General features: G+C 43.7%; 1 protein-coding gene across 2 annotated transcripts in view; it reads left to right on the forward strand.

The window, feature by feature from the left end:
- Positions 1–20,402, forward strand: part of KSR1 (kinase suppressor of ras 1) — a 163,494-nt gene that overhangs the window by 103,398 nt on the left and 39,694 nt on the right. Inside the window, exons 5-11 of one of the 2 annotated variants that reach the window (XM_075852833.1) lie at positions 4,343–4,347; positions 6,059–6,119; positions 8,169–8,252; positions 9,671–9,732; positions 9,833–9,939; positions 12,157–12,325; positions 18,658–18,699. In XM_075852833.1, the coding sequence (XP_075708948.1) occupies positions 4,343–4,347; positions 6,059–6,119; positions 8,169–8,252; positions 9,671–9,732; positions 9,833–9,939; positions 12,157–12,325; positions 18,658–18,699 (530 nt within the window). Of the gene's footprint in view, positions 1–4,342; positions 4,348–6,058; positions 6,120–8,168; positions 8,253–9,670; positions 9,733–9,832; positions 9,940–12,156; positions 12,326–18,657; positions 18,700–20,402 lie in introns of those variants that run through there. The other variant, XM_075852832.1, reaches the window with a different exon arrangement.

Raw genomic sequence — 20,402 nt, forward strand, 5'->3', positions numbered from 1 at the left:
TCCTCCTCCGCGTCCGGAGCCACCATCCTGAACCGCTCCCACTGCAAGCGAGAAAGAGAATCTGCGATGTCATTTTTGATCCCTGGCACATGAACCGACACAACCCAAGCGTTCAAAGACAAGCAACGTAAAACCAGGTGCCTCAACAGCCGGACGACCGGGGGGGATGACGCGGACACGTTGTTAATAGCCCCCACCACGCCCAAGTTGTCACAATGGAACCGTACCTTGCTGTCCCGAAACCTCTCACTCCAAATTTCCACCGCCACTACTATGGGAAACAGCTCTAGGAATGCCAGGTTCTTCACCAAACCCAACTCCGCCCATTCCTCAGGCCACCGCGCCGCGCACCACTGACCCTTGCAGTAAGCCCCAAATCCCACGCCCCCCGCAGCATCTGTAAACAGCTCCCAATCTACGCTGTCAACCACCGGGGCCATGATCAAGGACCTCCCATTATAACGATGCAAAAACTCAAACCAAACTGCCAAATCTGCCCTCAGCGCCTGTGTCAGACGAATGAAATGATGAGGGGCTGTCACCCCAGCCGTCGCTCCCGACAGCCGCCTGCTGAAAATCCGGCCCATGGGCATAATCCTGCAAGCAAAGTTAAGCTTACCCAATAATGACTGTAATGCACGTAACGTGATCTTACGCAAATGTCTAGCCCGGTCCACCTCCGCCCGTAACGCTACCAATTTATCTTGCGGGAGCCGACACTCCATCCTCAAAGAATCAATGGTGATTCCTAAAAAGACCAGACAGGAGCTAGGTCCTTCCGTTTTGTCCTGGGCCAAAGGCACACCGAACCTCTTTGCCACCCACTCTATCATGTTCAACAACGTAGCACCAACCGAAGACCCGCCTGGACCAACACACAGGAAATCATCCAAGTAATGTATGACCGACGAGACCCCCGCAACATCGCAAACCACCCACTCCAGGAAAGAACTAAAAGCCTCAAAATAGGCACAGGAAATAGAACACCCCATAGGGAGGCAGCGATCCACAAAATAAGCCCCGTCCCAATAACATCCTAACAGCCGTATGCTGTCAGGATGCACAGGGAGGAGGCGAAAGGCCGACTCAATATCCGTTTTTGCCATTAATGCACCCACACCATAGCGGCGCACCCACGCAACTGCCGCATCAAACGACGTGTAAGCCACCGAGCAAAGTTCTGGAGAAATCCCATCATTAACCGATCGCCCCCTCGGGTAAGATAAATGATGTATGAGCCTAAACTTATTCGGCTCCTTCTTAGGCACCACCCCCAGTGGTGACACCACCAGCTCCGGTAAAGGGCAACTCTCAAACGGACCTGCCATGCGCCCCAACTCCACCTCCTTCCGCAACTTATCCCCTACTACCCCTGGATACTGCAACGCTGAACGCAAACTACGCAAGGTAAACGGCACCTTGTGAGCAGGGGCAGGGTTCCGGAAACCAACCCGAAAACCATCCAACAACAAACTTGCCCTGGACCTATCAGGGTACCTATTTAGAAAGGGCTCCATGTCTTCCCACCTCACCGGTGTCCGGCCCTTGACTAGCGCCCCCGGCCCCTCGTCCTTTTCCCTTCCGAAAACATTTAACCGCTCCGTGAGAGATCCCCCCGCAGGAGGAGCAGCTATGTTTGAACTTACAACCCGATCCAAACTTACACTGGCCCTCATTAAACTGCCAGCAGAACCCGGATTTTCCTCCTGTCCCCCCTGCTCCCCCCCCCCCGAAGGCAATGAGGGGCCGGCCACCCCGGCCCCACCCCCTTGAAAGGACTGGCCAAAACGCACTGGAGCCATGACCCGCAACCATAACCCTATGTCTTTGTTATCCCACCTAATGTCAGGTCTCACTGCCTTCCGCTGCCGGAACTGCTCATCATAGCGCAGCCACGTCTGCCCGCCGTAAACTCGATGAGCCTCTCCGATAGCATCCATATAACAGAAGAGGCCGGAACAATGCTCCGGCGTCTTCTGTCCAATTACGCTTGCCAAAATAGCAAACGCCTGCAACCAATTAACAAAAGTTTGGGGAATCAATCGATACCGACGTTTTTCCTCCTTCTCCTTCTTGCTTTCCAACCACTTCCCTTTATCTAAATTGAACTTCTCCAACGGCAACAATGAAAAAATTTCCACATATTCATCCCTCCATATCTTTTCCCTTACTTCCGGTTTCAGATGCGCCCCCAATGGGCCCTCAAAACAAACATAGACCTCGCCCTTCGCCTTATCATCCAACCGCACCTCATCCACTGCCACATCCTTTTCTGTCTGCACCGACACTGCCACGCCCGATTCCCTAGACACCACCCCAGCTCCCCATAGCGTGCTATCCACCACTGCAGGCCCCGACGGCCCCACCCAAGCTGCAACCGGGGACGGGGAACCTATCGCCCCCCCTCCGCATCGCGCCAAAAGGTCACGCACACAACACAACAATTCCTGAATCTCACCCCCACCACCCGTACTTCCTGTAATCCCCCCGCTACACCCCGGCAATCCCGTAGGCAAAAGTGAACCCCCACCCCCTACCCCTGGGGACCGAAATACAGCAGGCAATGAAAAAGTAGGAGACAGCGACTCACCGGGCTGCGCAGGTGCTGTGTCCCCACCAGCCGGGGCGAAGGATCCATCCAGACGTCCCTCTTGGTCACCGAACTCACGGTCGTCCACTTCATCCTGCCCAGACGGGCCAGGACAAGCGCCGCACGCATGACATCCCCGACCTTCTGATGGAGCGCTCCTTAACTGCGCCAATGAACTGGGCCTCTCCGCCCGTCTGTTGGGGAGGCTCGACCACCCCGCGGCCCGCAGGTAGCCACCCTCCTGCCCGCCGTGTCACCACCGACCGTGGCACACGCCTGGAATTGGTTGCACCATCCTGGGTACAGGTGGGCCGCCCGACTGGAGCATCGCCAGCACGGCCCACCGCAAGTCCTGGGTCCCGTCGTCTGGAGGCAGAGGGAGGTCCCGGATGCATGGGTGCCTGCCCTACCACCTCCGCTGAGCCAGGCCGGCTTCCAGGATTCCTCTCAGACCAGGCCGTCCTGCTCACGGCAGCCGAGCGAGGGGCCCGGCCTGGAGGGTCCCTCGTGGGGCTCCTTACCCTGCGCCTGGCTCGTGGCATCACTTCCGGGCTCAACCTCTCCGGAGGCCTCGTGCGACGTGACCGCCGCCGGGGAGGAGAGGACGGCACCGCCTGCGCCCCAGATCCAAACACGGAGCTGGGTAAGTAGTGCATCCATTATAAAGTACTGGACAAACTTCCCTGTGCTGCTGCAATCTTCCCTGTGCTGTTAACTAAAGATCACCAGCTTCCCTGTGCTGCTGCAAGCTTCCCTGAGCTGTTACTAAAGATGGCGACGCCTTTCCCTCTCCTACCCTTAAGTAAACTGACCTCGCCCCCCCTCACATCCGCCCCCTCCTAAACACACCCCTAACTCCTTAACTCCTTCCCTTCCTAACATCCCTGATCATGGTGGCCTCCCCCTATGGCATTCTGCCGGGTCCAGCCTGTACTGTCTTAGGTTGTATTCACACGTCCAAGTTTTGATCAGGTTTCTTAATGCAGTTTTTAAAGCCAACACCAGGGGTGGATGTTAAAGGGAGAGAAAGTATAAAGGACAGATACTACTTCTCTATCTTGAATCCAATCCTGGTTTTGGCTTCAAAAACGGTATTAAAAACCTAATCAAAACCTGCACGTGTGAATACACCCTTAGGCTGAAATTCCACAGGCCGTTGTATCGCCAAGGTTTTACAATGCAGTTATCGACCCTGCAGCTTCTACAGGTGAAGCCCATGGTTTCAATGTACCTTACCTGTAATAACGGTTTATGAAGGTTCGGACAGCACCAGGTAATGGTGGGTGCACGAGTAGGGACCCAATCAAACAATACTATCAACAAAGTACTCGGCACACTAGCCTGGAGTGAAATTCTTATTCTTTTTAATTTAATTTTGCCAGTGTATATGTGCCACGTTTCGGTCATTTATGACCCTTCATCAAGCGCTTAATACAAATAGTGGCAATACTAGCGTTTCCTGGCGTGTAGATAAAGCGGCTGAGCGTCCTACATGCTGCCAGACGCTTTACCTCCAAGCCAGGAAACCCCAGTATTGCCACTATTTGTATTAAGTGCTTGATGAAGGTCATACATTTCCTGTAATAACCGCACGGCCAAAAACCGCTTTGCAAAACCGCTGCAATTTGTGTTAAAATGCATGCAATTTTGACTTATGCGTTTTTCACAGCAATTGATTGAGACCTATTTGGACAGTACCTGTAAGTGAATTCCAGTATTCTGACTTTGTGCATCTGTTCTTGTGTCTTTCAGGTTTGGTAAGCGCTCTGACTGTGACTATGTGGATGATCAATCTCACGTGAAAGTATTGCTTTTATGGCAATCTATGTATTGTGATTTATAATGTATAACATACACTTGATGTTTTACTTGTTGTTTTAGTTTTATTTCTATCATGGCAAAGGAACATTAAGGGCATGACCACACATGGCGGAATTCCTCCGCAACTGTCCGCATCAATGCCGCACAGAATCTGCGTTGCAGATTCTGCAGCGGATCTGCTCAAAATGTGCAGAAAATTGATGCGGACTGGCCGCTGCGGTCTGCAGGAAAAGTGCTTCTCTTCTCCCTATTCAGTGCAGGATAGAGAGAAGGGACAGCACTTTCCCTAGTGAAAGTCAAAGAAATTCATACTTACCGCCCGTTGTCTTGGTGACGCGTCCCTCTTTCGGCATCCGGCCGGACCTCCCTGGATGACGCTCCAGTCCATGTGACCGCTGCAGCCTGTGCTTGGCCTGTGATTGGCTGCAGCCGTCACTTACACTGAAACGTCATTCTGGGAGGCCGGACTGGAGACAGACGCAGGGAGTTCTCGGTAAGTATGAACTTATCTATTTTTTTACAGATACATGTATATTGAGATCGGTAGTCACTGTCCCGGGTGCAGAAACAGTTACTGCCGATCGCGTAACTCTTTCAGCACCCTGGACAGTGACTATTTACAGACGTCTCCTAGCAACGCTCCCGTCATTACGGGAGCCCCATTGACTTCCTCAGTCTGGCTGTAGACCTAGAAATACATAGGTCCAGCCAGAATGAAGAAATGTCATGGTAGTAAAAACAATACGCTCCGCAGCACACATAAGATCTGCGGACTTCATTGCGGAATTTTGACTCTCCATTGAAGTCAATGGAGAAATTCCGCCATGAGTCCGCAACCAGTCCGCCACTGCTCCGCAACAGACAGAGCATGCTGCGGACACCAAATTCCGCTCCGCAGCCTATGCTCCGCAGCGGAATTGTACGCATCGTGTAAACGAACACTGCTAAATTAAAGTGAAAGTCAATGGAGAAACGGCTCCGCTGCGGATTAACGCTGCGGAGTGTCCGCAGCGGAATTTAAGTGAAATTCCGCTATGTGTGAACCCGCCCTAAGACTTTACTGGAAACACCTTAGTTATGATAAGATATGTTAAGAGAAGAGGGAGACATTGAACGGACGTTCTATTTTTATTGGTTGTGTTGATAGTGAGATAAATACATTTATAATTATTGATATCACTGGAAGGACTTTCACAGGTTTTGGAGCATTCAAGAATGGTGTCAATAGTAAAGAGGATCTTTCACGGGACAGTTGCCTTTAAACTAATTCTACTGCACCTATTGAAGATTATGTATACGTGTCCGTATACTACACCATCATTCGAGAGGTATGCTTAGCATACACTGTGCGTCTTTGGATGGATCCCGAAATGGTGCATTGGGTGCTAATGTTTGCCCTAGCTTGAATTGGACTATCCCGTGACAGATCGTCTTTACATATACACAGAGATATATTAGATATTTGCATTGAGGAAGTTCCTTGAGTCATATCATAATGTAGAATATATGATGATGTCAGGAAGCATGACAGATTGTGTTAAGTGGAAAAAAGTTGTTTGTTTATTGAAGATAAAATCAGCTGTGAGGACATCTGAGAACACAAGTCCACAATGTAAAAATAATATATATATCTGTCAATTTCTTTAGATATTCCTCAAGGGTCACCGCAGATGGTACGGAGAGATATAGGCCTTTCAGTAACTCACAGGTATGATAACACAACTTTTTATTACATTCAATAATTTCTAAAAAATACATAAACCACATTTCTGGTAATCTGGAGAAGAAATATTCTGGGTATGTCATTGGTCTACAGGTCTTGCACTATTTATGACGTTCTAGTTTACTAAGCTACACATAAGCTGCACACTTCATAGACTTGTGTGAAAGGAGGAGTCTAAGTCCTCCCTCAATGATGTCATCACTGAGCGACATAGCCCAGCATAACTAGCTTCTAGTTGTGAGCTATTATTGGCTGTCTATATATTGTGCAGTTTTAGCTTAGTTTAAATGTAACCCTTTGCTGCTGCGACAATTTTAAACAGAACTTTAAAAATAAGAAATTCATATTATACTCCTATACCAATATATTTTATGCCACTCAGCACTTAATAATCATGAGCGCCTTCATGCAATTTTGCATTAAAAGTAATAACATAACGTTGTGTAAAAAAACTGCCTTGAAAGTCATGTTTGTGGTTAAAAATGTCTGACCCTAGCAGAGCCTGAGACTCGGAAACACGTCCTAAATAAAGTTTAAAAGGGGCAAATTTTATACATTTACATATAATCACCAGAACTAAATATATAGCAAAAATATTTACGATCCAGATGCTAGTGAACATCCGAACATCCGATCATGTGACCTGATTATGTGCAGGGGGTGATTATATATGCAACTGCTTATCTTCTCACCCAATATGGTAAAATCATGGTGCACATATTCGCTCTGATAGATAAGGTGGGTGCTAATACAAAGAAAAGTTCCTGTATCATCTTCCCGGGGGTCAATGGAAGGCTGTACAGGGGAGAGATGACAGTAATAGGCTGTGATCTTTCTTCCTGTTCTAACTCGCAGCTTCCCCTATCCCTTACACAGATACAGAACTAGGATGTAAATCTTTTAATACTTCACCCCGAATATTGCAAAAATGTCTGTTAGGTGTGGGCCCCAATTTTTGAACCCACACCTATCTTGAGAAAGGCCTTGTTTTTCGATTTAAAACAGCCACTTCCCCATTAAATTCAACAGAGAAGTAATGGGGAAGTGGCTGTTTTAAATAGAAAAACAAAGCCCCATTCGCAAGTCTATTTGAGTTACAGAAAGAGACTATCACTTCTTGCATATACATGGCTACCTCTCCATTGAATTTAATGGAGAATCAGACCCTTTGAATTGGCAAACGGGGGTCACGGAACCCCAGATCTCCCGATAAGTGAGGGTCCTAGAAGTGGAACCCACACCTATCAGGCATTTATCATGAGGATATGCCATACATGTTTAATATGGGACTATCCCTTTTAAGTATAATCGTTCTCTGTTAATAAGCAAAATAACAGGCATTGCCCCAAGCCAGTCTGTTCAGATAATGTAATCCATAGATACATAATATGGATGGTAAGGCCTATTTCCCGTTTGGGCGCACCAGTTTATTTTCACCCGCACAAGAAAATGAGCTGTGAGTGCATTCTGTTGCTGCAGAATTTAGAACTGATTATCAATTATCTATTCACATAGAGAACTTATAGAACAGGATTGAATACAAAATCCATAGTGTGCTGTTGTGTAATGAGCTGGCTCAATTTAATTAGCAGAACCTAATCGGAAACACCCTCTAGATGTCTATGGTCGTCCGTGGTCTAAATTACGGTTTTGCCGTATGTATGGATGAGCAGCTGTGCCTGGAAGGGGCAATGGATCTCCAGAAAGAGCTGTGACCCCTTCATGCTGCTGATCTACAAGGGATCGGACCCCATCCAATCACACACTGAATGCCTGTCCTAAGGATAGGCTGACTATTTTTTTTCTTTTGAAAAAAATAATAAAAACCCTTGAAGAACCAAAGTCATAATGGTAATATGAACAAAGCCTAAGCAAAGCTGCTACACGTGCCAAATTGAGGCTACTCTGTGTCTAGGCCTTTATAGATATTTATTTACCCATGTGACTGTCATTTTTGTTTGGACCAATTTGTCATTATTCATTAATGTTTTGCAATTGAAATATGTTCTAGCATGCCTGTTTTTATTCGAACAGATTTTCTACAAAATCTTGGTTGTCGCAAGTGTGTCACGTTTGTCAAAAGAATATGATGTTCGGGGTCAAATGTAAACACTGCAAGTAAGTTACACTTAGTTAACAGTTTATTTTTAGTTTTGTATTTTATAAAATGTGTCATCATGCTTTAGTTCCTGGTGTGCATCAGTGGATTAAGGGCTTATTCAGACGACAGGGAAAGTCAGCTGTTTTTTTCATGGCCGTCATACAGCTCCATTAAAATGAATGCATGTCTATGGGGCTATTCAGACGGCCGTTTTTTTAAATCTATGAGGGATCCGTGAAAAACGGGTTCCGCATGGGTTGCAAATCGGCCGTAAAAACGACAGTTTTTCACGGCCGATTTGACACCCGGTCGTGTGAATATAGCCTAACTGGGGTTTCCCACATCTTTTTCCATTGATTTTGCCTTTGTTATGTTGGTGCTTATTTCTAATAGCGAATACGTTATTTCAGTTGATCCGATCTGAGCAGTTTATTTTCTCACCTGTCTTTTATTCACAGCAGTACACATACATGTCAGTGAATATACATTTCTCTTCTTGCTTCTGCAAAATGTACACCAAGTGTGAACACACTTTGCTAAAGAGAAAATTGAGTTATAATTGGATACATAACTTGTTTCACACTGTATATGTCTGTCAGAATTACCAAGTGAGCTAGAGATCATTGTTTGGCAATGAGTCTATGCAGTTTTTACTTTAAAGCGGATCTGTCACCATACAATGCTGCCCTGTTTAAGGTCAGCGCAGTATGAGGACTGGTCCGGTATACGATTAGTGCAAGCGGTACAAATAAATATTGTGCCATTTGGATAATAACATCTAAAAAATAATACGGTTATGAGTCCGCTATAGTCATGAGGGGAGCGCTCTCCTTCCTCTCACCGCCCCAATCACCAGTGACTGATGGGATGCCCAGTAGCCATCAATCTCTACTGAGAGGGATGGCGAGAGGAGGGGGTAGCACTCCCCCTATGAATACAGCTACATATAACTATGAGTCCCTTGTATTTTTTATTCGTTATTCTAAATGCATTGTTTTTTTTGTGCCGTTTCAGTTAATAGCAGAGAGGACCATACGATGCTGCCTTCTAAGGGTATGTGCACACACACTAATTACGTCCGTAATTGACGGACGTATTTCGGCCACAAGTCCCGGACCGAACACAGTGCAGGGAGCCGGGCTCCTAGCATCATAGTTATATACGATGCTAGGAGTCCCTGCCTCTCTGCAGGACAACTGTCCCGTACTGTAATCATGTTTTCAGTACGGGACAGTAGTTCCACGGAGAGGCAGGGACTCCTAGCATCGTACATAAGTATGATGCTAGGAGCCCGGCTCCCTGCACTGTGTTCGGTCCACTACTTGCGGCCGAAATACGTCCGTCAATTACGGACGTAATTAGTGTGTGTGCACATACCCTAACAGTACTGTAGTTCAAATGCAATATTTAACACCGACTTATTTTTACCTTGTAGGTTAAAATGTCATAATAAATGCACAAAAGAAGCCCCACCGTGTAGAATATCATTCCTTCCTTGTAAGTCTTTTTTTATTTTTATTTTTATTTTTTTTGCTGATTCCAAGTTTTTATAATTATATATAGTTTAAGATGACTGACGTGTTGTTTTTTTCTTCAGTACCAAAAATAAGAAGGACAGAATCTGTTCCATCAGATATTAACAACCAGGTGGATAGACCCGCAGAACCATTATTTGGAACCCTTCCCAAAGCCCTCACTAAGAAGGTATCATACAGTTTGCAATAAGATGATTACTGATAAAACTGAATATATGAAAAAAAATTAAAGGCAATGTATTATGTATATAAAAATAATGCGTTTCTTCTCTTTAGTTATAAAAAAAATAAAATGTTATAGCTATTTATTTTTTTATTTTTAAAAAATGCCTCCAGGGTTGGCCATATAGGAGATACACACTTCTTTTCTGTATTTTCTGTATAGAGAGTGCAGCAGTGTGTGTGTGCTTTATGGCAGCTGAGAAGAAGAGCTGTTTTTGTGGGATGAGTTGTGTTTTATAATGACACCATTTAAGGATACATATTACTTATTAATTAAAGGGAGTCTCTCACCAGAATGTCTGAGTTAAACTAGTAACAGGGTATTGTAGAGGAGACTAACCTGTTTCTTACGTTTATTTTCATTTTGTGCTTACTACCTCCTTTGTAGAAAAATACGTTTTATTAAGTTTATGCTAATGAGCATTTAGATGCAATGAGGGCATTACCATTGCACCTAAATGCTCTTACTTCGCTCCCCAGTTCCCTTCTTACATTGATTGACAGGGGCCAGGCAACGTAATCGGCGCGTTCATGCCTGGCCCCGTACTATCTGTAATGTGTACGCACCCTGCTCTTCACTCGGCGCATGCAAAGGAGGCAGTAAGCACAAAATGAAAATAAACGTTAGAAACAGGTTAGTCTCCTCTACATTTTATGTTTTACTACTTTTGCACAAGAAAAACACTTTTTAAAAAATAATTTGTTTTTGTGCCGCTACATTCCAAGAGCCATAACATGTTTATTTTTCCGTCTGCATATCTGTATGAGGGCTTATTTTTTTGTGTTTTTTGCGGGACGACTTTATTGGTACTTTTTTAAATATATATATTTTTTTCATAATAAAGCACTTTGAATGGGATAGATGTTTGTTTTTTTAATTTCTTTTACTTTGGATTTTTTTGTTTCTTCAAACTTTACTGTTATTCTTTTTAATTTATTTTTTTAGTCCCACTACGGGACATCACTATGCGTTCAATGGATCGCTTTTATAATCTATTGCATTACTTTTGTATTGCAGTGTATTATTCCTGTCAGTGTAAAAGTGACATACTACTAGGCCCTGCCTCTGCCTAATATGCATACACTAATGGCACACCTGTGGACCTTCAATAGGCCCCCGGCTGCCATGGAAACCCATCTGCACACCTGTGATCCTGTTGTAGGGGGGTGTGAGAGAATGACAAAGGGAGCCCCCTCCCTCTGAAACCAAAGGGGTTCCTCCCATCACAGCCATTCGAGCAGTAGTTCGGGTGTCTAACCGGCACGGGACAACCGTGCAAGGCTCATTCCACCTCACCGTAAAAAGGCGGTGCTATGAAATAAGGCCCGTAAGTGACTGCCGTAAAAAGGGTGTATTCGCAGTCACTAATGGGTTAAATATGTTTATAACCTAATTTGAATATTTCATTTTCTGATGATACATTCCCATTAGGTGGTACTGTGTGTCAAAATACAAATGAATACTACATTTTTATAGCTTACATTTATTACTCTTGTACAGCTTATTAGGTGGTGGGCCCTTGTATAGATTTTGTAACAGGTTTTAGTTTCTTCAATATATACCTCTTGTCCTCTACACTAAGGCCAGCAATCTCTTTCAGATCCCACTGGTATGAAAAAGAATAGTGGTGCTTCAAGTGGGCACTGTGGAGCAATGTTCTCCAACGTGTGGCTGTCAATCTGTCACAAAACTATAGTACAACCCTTAAAATGCCCTAAGAGTTATAGGGCATGCTGAGAATTGTCGTTTTGCAAGAGCTATAGAGCCACTTGTTGGAGACCCCTGCTGTAGATGTACATATCATGCTTAATACACAATAGTCTAATACTTCATTTTTATAGTGTAAATCTTATTAGTAGTTAGGTCGTGGCTGTAGTTATAGATTTTGTTCCAGGTTCCAGATAAACATTTGGTCCTTTACCTTAGTATACTGTTATTTGGCTCTGATAATTCAACTATATAGCGGTCCTCAGTGTGGATAGTACAAACTCTTTTCAGCAGCCCTGACAGACAGTGGGGGGCGAGTATTCGGGTCACCCAATAGAGCCCCCCTTTAATGCCATGGGTTTAGAATTATTCCGGGGAGGTCCTAGTGACTTATAAAGTTTAAACTGTTCATTTTTGTTCACTTTCAAAAACATTTTATTTTTTATTTTTTTGTAGGAACATCCTCCAGCAATAAACCACCTGGATTCTAGCAGTAACCCATCCTCAACCACTTCTTCTACACCTTCTTCTCCAGCACCCTTCCTGTCCTCTAATCCGCTTAGTGCCACTACCCCACCAAATCCATCTCCAATGGGTCTCAAAGATAGCCGCTTCAATTTTCCAGGTAACATATTTAATGCTTAAATTATTTTATTGGCCAAATCCCCAAAAAAGGATGTGACATTTGTCTTTAGCATAACACAACCAGAACAACAAAAAAAGATATACTGTATGGCGGTGCAACATTAAATTTGTTGTTTTAACAGGGTAAGCCCTTTTATAAAGAAAGCCACCCAGCAATCAGCTGGTCATCGCAAGGCTGGTTTCTGAAAACTCTGGCAAATAGCTGTTTTCACCAGGGAAAGCTGTGGCCAGCCACACATTTGCAGCAGTACAGGAGAAATTAAATTTCTCGTTCAATTGTAATGTAATACATGACCAGGCAAAGTTTACCAGAGCAGGAGCTTCACTTTCTTTGCTGCTCTCCGCTCTAGCTAATAGATGAGTCCTAAGCTGGGGACCCCTCTATGGCACCCATATACCTTAATAGGACAGATATACATGGGTTATCTTGTTGAGACAACGCCTGAAAAGGGGGTTTCCAGTTAGAAGAAATTGAGGGCCTAGCCTCAGGATAGACCATCAATATCTTAATGGTGGGTGTCCGACACTTGGCCACTTCAAAACAGCTGATTGGTGGGAGTGCCATGAGTCAGACCCCGACTGATCAGATATTAATGGCCTATCCTGATGATAGGCCATCAATTTCTTCTAACTGGAAACCCCTTTAAGGCTTCATAAAAAATAGGAGATTGCTGACAATCCTTTTTTGGTGCATTTGGCCATTCATATATGTCATTGTGGTTCTGCTTGTACAGTTATCATAATGTTTTGCGAGTGATCCAGCTGTATTACTCATCAGAACATGTCTTAACTTGAGAGCACATTCCTGCATACCATGAGGGCATATTCCTGGCAATAGTGACATGCCCACTTTGGTATTAGTTGACCTAGATTAATATCAGTATTCAGTGTGTAAGCACAATTCAAACATGACTGCAGATTTATTATTTTTACAATACTATCTGCGGTTGGTGTTATATGGATAATATAAGCGTTGTCACCTAGATAATCTCATAGTAACCTCAGAGACAAATGACTTTGGCATTTTGCTTTAGCTTGTTGGTATATAATAATTTTACCATGCATACCATGCATAGTTTATGGTATTGGTTTCTTTTAGCATTTAAAACACCTCTCCTGAAATGTCTCTTTGAGTAAATAATTGTATTCTCCATGAAATAACAATTCTGGAACGTATTTTCTTAGAAATCTACATTGTGCCGTTCCTCTGTTATTCCTCCTAGAAATGTATGAGTAAATGAACAACTGGGTGTTATCAGTTGGGGGTGTGTCCCTACACAGACTGAAAATGTCCAATCAGTGCTCACAGTCTCGCACGCCCCTTTGACAAGGGGAATGGTAACACCCAGTTGTCAATTTATTCATAGATTTCTAGGAGGAATAACAGAGGAATGGCACAACACAGAGTTTTAAGAAAACATGCTCCAGAATAGTTATCTTATGGTGAATACAATTTTTTTTCATAAAAATACCCCCATAGGTCTTCTTTAAAGTCTTTTTCTCCAACCCTGAATACTATGGTATAGTAAAGAACTGGTGACAATTTTGTTTCTCGTCCCATCATCTCATTATCTTTCAATTATATATGTCCTTCAAACTGCTGTAATATAGCATGCATGTGGCTTTCAGTACTGCTATATTCTGCATGTTTCTCTTATGTAATTTCCTCTTTGCATGCTACATGAATAATTTGTGACTTTTAATCCATTTGAACACAGCTTTAGCCAAACAAGGTGTTAACTCCTACCTGCTCATGATCTAATTCAATGATTTATGTATCATATGTATCGAAGAATACAATAAATGAGATGATATATAGAAGATGCTCGGATACCGACTTGTAATGTGCCATGTTGCAGAGCCGCACACGGTTTTACCACAAATTGCTGCTTTTCTTTTTTTGTGTGCATTTTTTACAGTTAAAACACGTGACCTTTGACATTATCCGCTAGGTGTACTGGTACCCTAACAGAAATTGCCTTTCGTACTGAAGTATACAATTGAACGTGTCACTTAATTTGACCATCCAATATTAATTCCCATGTGGGAAAGGGGCAAATACTATGTGCATATAAACAATTTTCATATGGGAAAATCTTGCATATGGTGGAAAATAACGTATCCTCACATTGCACCAAATGCATTTTTTTTGTATAGTAAATACCCCTAACTATAGAGAACAATTTTAATTTGTGTACAATAAATTTTCTGACTGATGGAACAGATTTCCTCCAGATATGTGTCGGGTTAGGCCTCGTTCACATCTGCGTTGGAGGCTCTGTTAGAGGCCTCCGTCACAGATGCGGCCGAGATTACCGGAGACAATACAAGGGGATGGGGCTGTGTTGTAGATCTCTGTATAGCAGGTGGCCGGGAGCGTTGCTGTACAGGGAAATACTGTGAAGGAGCTGCAGCTCTTGGAATTTCCGCAGCATTTGCAGTAGCAGCAAACTGATACAATTTCTGCAAATCTCAGCCACATCATGAAAAAAAAAAAGCCAGAAAAGTTAAGCGAAAAATGTTATGTGGTGCGGCTTTCAAATCAGCAGCATGTCACTTTATGCTGCGGGTTCTGTGCGGAAATGCTGCTTTTGTTGCAGTATATTGCGTTTCTGCAGCAATATGCGCCGCAAAATCACACTATTTCACTATTTGCTGCGAAATTCTGTGACCGATTTTTGAGATTCCGCTGCAACTAAAATAGTTGCAGCGAATCTGCAGCATATCCGGCCTGTGGGGACATACTCTTACGGGAACGTCCACATGTTGCATTGACACTGCGGAATTTCTCTCCAGAATTTCCACTTTTTTGCAGGGTGCAGTCACACATGGTAGATTTTGTTGCAGAAATTTCTGCGACCGAAAATCAATTCCATTCAGTTAAATGGAACTTGCAGAAATCCATGCGCCTGCTGCAGAAACAAACAAATTTTAGCTGAATGATCTTTAACCTTATCCTTCATGCTAATCCGTAAGTTATGGCATATCCTAGCGATACGTGATCAGTTACCATCATATGAATACCCTTTTAAAGTAGCATTATGATGACGGTTTGGTTAGGGGAACCATCCCCGTAATTTCAGCCGTTACGGACGCTGTCGTGTGAACATACCCTAAGGCTGGGTTCACACGTGGCGGAATTTCACTTAAATTCCGCTGCAGACACTCCGCAGCGTTAATCCGCAGCGGAGCCGTTTCTCCATTGACTTCCACTTTAATTTAGCAGTGTTCGTTTAGACGATGCGTAAAATTCCGCTGCGGAGCATAGGCTGCGGAGCGGAATTTGGTGTCCGCAGCATGCTCTGTCTGTTGCGGAGCAGTGGCGGACTCATGGCGGAATTTCTCCATTGACTTCAATGGAGATTCTAAGTTCCGCAATGAATTCCGCAGCTGTCATGCACATGTCATGTGTGCTGCGGATGCGTCTTGCTTTTTTAACTTGACATTTCTTCATTCTGGCTGGACCTATGTATTTCTAAGTCTACAGCCAGACTGAGGAAGTCAATGGGGCTCCCGTAATGACGGGAGCGTTGCTAGGAGACGTCTGTAAATAGTCACTGTCCAGGGTGCTGAAAGAGTTAAGCGATCGGCAGTAACTGTTTCTGCACCCGGGACAGTGACTACCGATCCCAATATACAGCAACCTGTCAAAAAAAATAGAAGTTCATACTTACCGAGAACTCCCTGCTTCTGTCTCCAGTCCGGCCTCCCAGGATGACGTTTCAGTCTAAGTGACGGCTGCAGCCAATCACAGGCTGCAGCGGTCACATGGACTGGCGCGTCATCCAGGGAGGTCGGGCTGGATGCCGAAAGAGGGACGCGTCACCAAGACAACGGCCGGTAAGTATGAATTTCTTTTACTTTCACTAGGGAAAGTGCTGTCCCTTCTCTCTATCCTGCACTGATAGGGAGAAGAGAAGCACTTTTCCCGCAGTCCGCAGCAGCTAGTCCGCATCAATTTTCTGCACATTTTGGGCAGATCCGCAGCCGTAATCCGCAACCCGGATTAGGTGCGGCATTGATGCGGACAGTTGCGGAGGAAATCCGCCACGTGTGAACATGCCCTAACTGTTGAAGGAAGAGGAAGCAGATGAAGTAACCTTTTCTGGAGATGTCTGGCAGCAGCTATTCCTCTCCTTCCATTGAATGTGGGAATCAGGAGAGAGTTGGCCAACGGCTATCTAATGTGTATGGCTGACTTTACTCAGGGTCATAGCAAAGTTTGTCAACCACGTATATATATTGTATCTGTGTATAAAGTGTAAAATTCCGTTTACATGTGAACATACACAAAGTAATTGGCATATCTGCTTTGCTTTCTAGTACTAATAGCGCCAAGCATCGCTTTCATACACTAAGATGCCAATGTAAAAATACTTTGGTGGAGCCATATAGACTGACAGCTGTGGGATTCTGTCGACTGACAGCTGCGTTTTCTCGTCGCTTAGTGAGTGACACAAGGAAAAAGTGATTCAGGCTGTTGGCTGAACCTCATGCAAAGCAGGGATGGAAAAAATGAGACATAAACAGTCTGTGTGACCTTTGTCAGTTTTCAAGGATTAGATCATCATTGCATTGAAGAAATTCAGTGCTCTTGTATTACATTGCTGTGCTATCCAGGAAATTCATTATTCCACACAGTTAGATGCAGCACTAGCGTTCATAACCACAGAATTATTTCAGTGTTTGATAGAGATGGAAATTATGGGAAAAAAGCGCTTACTATATTGCAAGAAAACATTCCCGGAGTGGTTGAAATGCTGACCATATATTGCATAGCTGTCATTTCAGAAAACAATAGTTATAAAACTGGAAGTGGTCATTATATACTATTCTATTCTTTATTTGTGAAATTATTTTCAATGGTTTGATTAAGGTCGTATTCACACGAGCGTGTCTGATTTGCGTCCGTTATTTATGCATATGACTGTCTGTTTTCCGTCTATGCGGGGATGTCGTACGTGTGCTATTCATGTGTTTCACATACGCATAGAGTTCAATGGGCGAGATTGATCAGCAAAAACGGACCAGAATAGAACATGAGTTGAGTTTCACGCAACAGACACACACTCCGTGGAAAAATATGGATTTAGGAATAACCCCATCGAATTATATTGGTCAGTGTGCGATCAGTTGTTATAAACAGACCGCAAACTCACGAGAAAACGTTCCTGTGAATAAGGCCTAACACTGAAAATAAGATTTTATGTATTGTTTGTGGTGCTGCCGTTTTCTACACGATTACAGTATTTATGGCCAAGAATAACCCCTGACTACCCAGTGATGGTCTCGTTGACAGTTTTCTTGAATGTAAGATTTTAAACCGTAGTAAGAGTATATTGTGCAGCTTCTGAGTATACAGACAGGCAGTAGAACCACACATTTTCTATCTTGAGTGCTATTACCTCATACTTATATAAGTTTTATTTTATTTTTTGGCAGTATGTCATTTTGAGTAATATTAGTCAATATGATCTATTCCTGACTTATAGAACTTTTTAAGGCTGGGTTTATGCATGAGCCCGGACACAACTGATGACAAATGGTCTGCTGTCCATCACCAGACACTGCCTGATATAAAAAGGATGCATGCAATGTGGAGAGGTCCAGCGCAACGACTGAGGCATCGGATGCCAAAACCGCGCCTATAGGAAAGCATGGGATCAGTTCTGACATCCATGTCAGAGGGAATCAAAATTAGATCTTATTCACACGAACGTGTTATATGTCCGTGCTACGCGCGTGATTTTCACGCGCGCCGCACGGACCTATGTTAGTGAATGGGGCCGTTCAGACTGTCAGTGAATTTCACGCAGCGTATGTACGCTGCGTAAAACTCACGACATGTCCTATACTTGCCCATGTTTCGCGCAGCACACACCCATTGAAGTTATGTACGGGTGTGTACATAATATTATACAGTATATATGCTGCTTCATGATGCTACTAAGATAATCTACCAATTGACTCTGCCATATAAACTGATTACATTAATATACCTGTTGGCGTTTAAGCTCTATTTTCTATATGTCTATGTTTATTTAGTAGCATTTGACACGTAAATGTACATTTTTTATTGAGATAACATACTGTAGGTTCGTAACGGCAGATAAAATCCTACCAACACCCGTCTGTACCCACCTGGGACTCGACATAGGAATACTCTTATTGACAAGAGCTGTGTTCAGTCAGTCAGCATGCGGACTATTCACTAAGTGCATGTGGGGCCGTCTCTGGCAGGTCTCCTGATACTCTCTAACTGCTTGTTTTTCTCATTCTGCCTGGGTGGTTGCTGTCATCTTTTATTAAAAGCTGCGTACTACATCCAGCATAGACAACAGTTTATCTTCCCAGGTGAGTTTACTAACCGACCCTGTTTTTTTCCTATTTTCCTTTCTTCCCCAACCAAGTTGTATTGGGTCTATAGCACGTGATCTATTTCGGACCTCACATCTTCAATGATGAGGTTGTGACCTATTCTGGTTTCCTTGCAGGACATCGGAGGATTACTGTAGGAGGATTTGTATTTTTTAACACGGCTGTTGATTTGTACCAAATAAAGATTACTCACTCTTGGAGACACAAGAGCGTAATGTATGGGCTTTAAATGTCTTCCTTGGCATAGGATAGTCAAACATGCAAGTACTAGTCTAAGGTTTATAGTAGAATACTTATTGCATACAAATATTGAACAAAGTTGACTTTACGGTAAAACAACATGGACAGAAAACCACAACATCACAACGTAAGGGTGTGGAAGTTTATGGTAGTATATAATTAATGTTGTTGTGCTGCCATTTCTATCTTTCTTAAAGAGACAAACACACTCAGAGCCTTGTCTTCAGACCAGTACTTATGAAAATAATTATGGTTTTTTTTCTTGTAAAGGAGATTTTTTTTCCACCAACAACACTGATAAATACCTTTGTAGAGAATTACAACACAGCCCCATTCAAGTGAAGTGCTCAGGAGTGACGCTGGTTTAGAGAAAAAGTGGATCGATTTGCCTTCAATGCCTGTGGTGTTCACACATTTAGGTGTTAATGCTAATTTTTTTGTCAAATCCACATTCCCCCCCCCCCCCCAAAAGTTGAAAAAAAGGAGAAAGAAAGACTTAGGTAGGGCTGACACGTTACACGTTGCGGTCAAAAAGCATTTTTTTTACGAGACTCGGGGCAAAATCCACATCATTTTACCACAATTTAAAAAAAACCTCAACTAGACGGCATGGTTTTTCCGCGGTCATGGCAAAAGAACGCATTTTGACCGTGACGTGTGAACCCAGCCTTATGTCCTTAGTTTATACTTGTCTGCCCTATAGGATCTACGCCTGTTATGGGTAAAACCCCCCAAAAAAACAACAATATGTGCTTTGCGAACCTAACCTTAAAGGAGTATTCCAGTCACAAGAAGTTATAACCTATCCATTGTATAGGCAAAGACTGTTAGATCAGTGGGGTGTCCAACCGCTAAGACCCCCACCGAACGCTCGACTCGTCAGTTTCTGTCAGTGCCATAGACTTTAAATGGAGTGACATAGTGCATGCCCAACCTGCACTGCATTTACCGCATCCTGGCAGCGGGCTTGCAGCTGAGTACAACGGAGGACACGGGACCCCCATTCTGGCGGTTGATGAGTTGGACTCCCACCGATCTAACAATTAGCACCTATCTTGTGGATGGGGGATAATTTCGTGTGACTGGATTCCCCATTTAAAGACCATTTTACTTATTACTCTCTTTTAAGTAGTTTAAGATTACACAGAAATCTTATGGAATAAATAAAATAACTTGCCCTAAGGGACAGGAAAAGTATACATATTAGGGTGGATTCACACACAGCGTTTACTCAAATTTCCGCTAGTGTATTTTGCCGTGTTTTTTGTGCATTTCTTTTTATTTTGCCCAAAAACGCTACGGCTAGATATTACTTTAAAGAGGCTCTGTCACCAGATTATAAGTGCCCTATCTCCTACATAATCTGATCTGCGCTGTAATGTAGAGAACAGCAGTGGTATTTATTTTGAAAAACGATCATTTTTGAGCAAGTTATGAGC

Source organism: Rhinoderma darwinii, chromosome 2 (genome assembly GCF_050947455.1).
Source record: "Rhinoderma darwinii isolate aRhiDar2 chromosome 2, aRhiDar2.hap1, whole genome shotgun sequence".
NCBI lineage: Eukaryota > Metazoa > Chordata > Amphibia > Anura > Rhinodermatidae > Rhinoderma > Rhinoderma darwinii.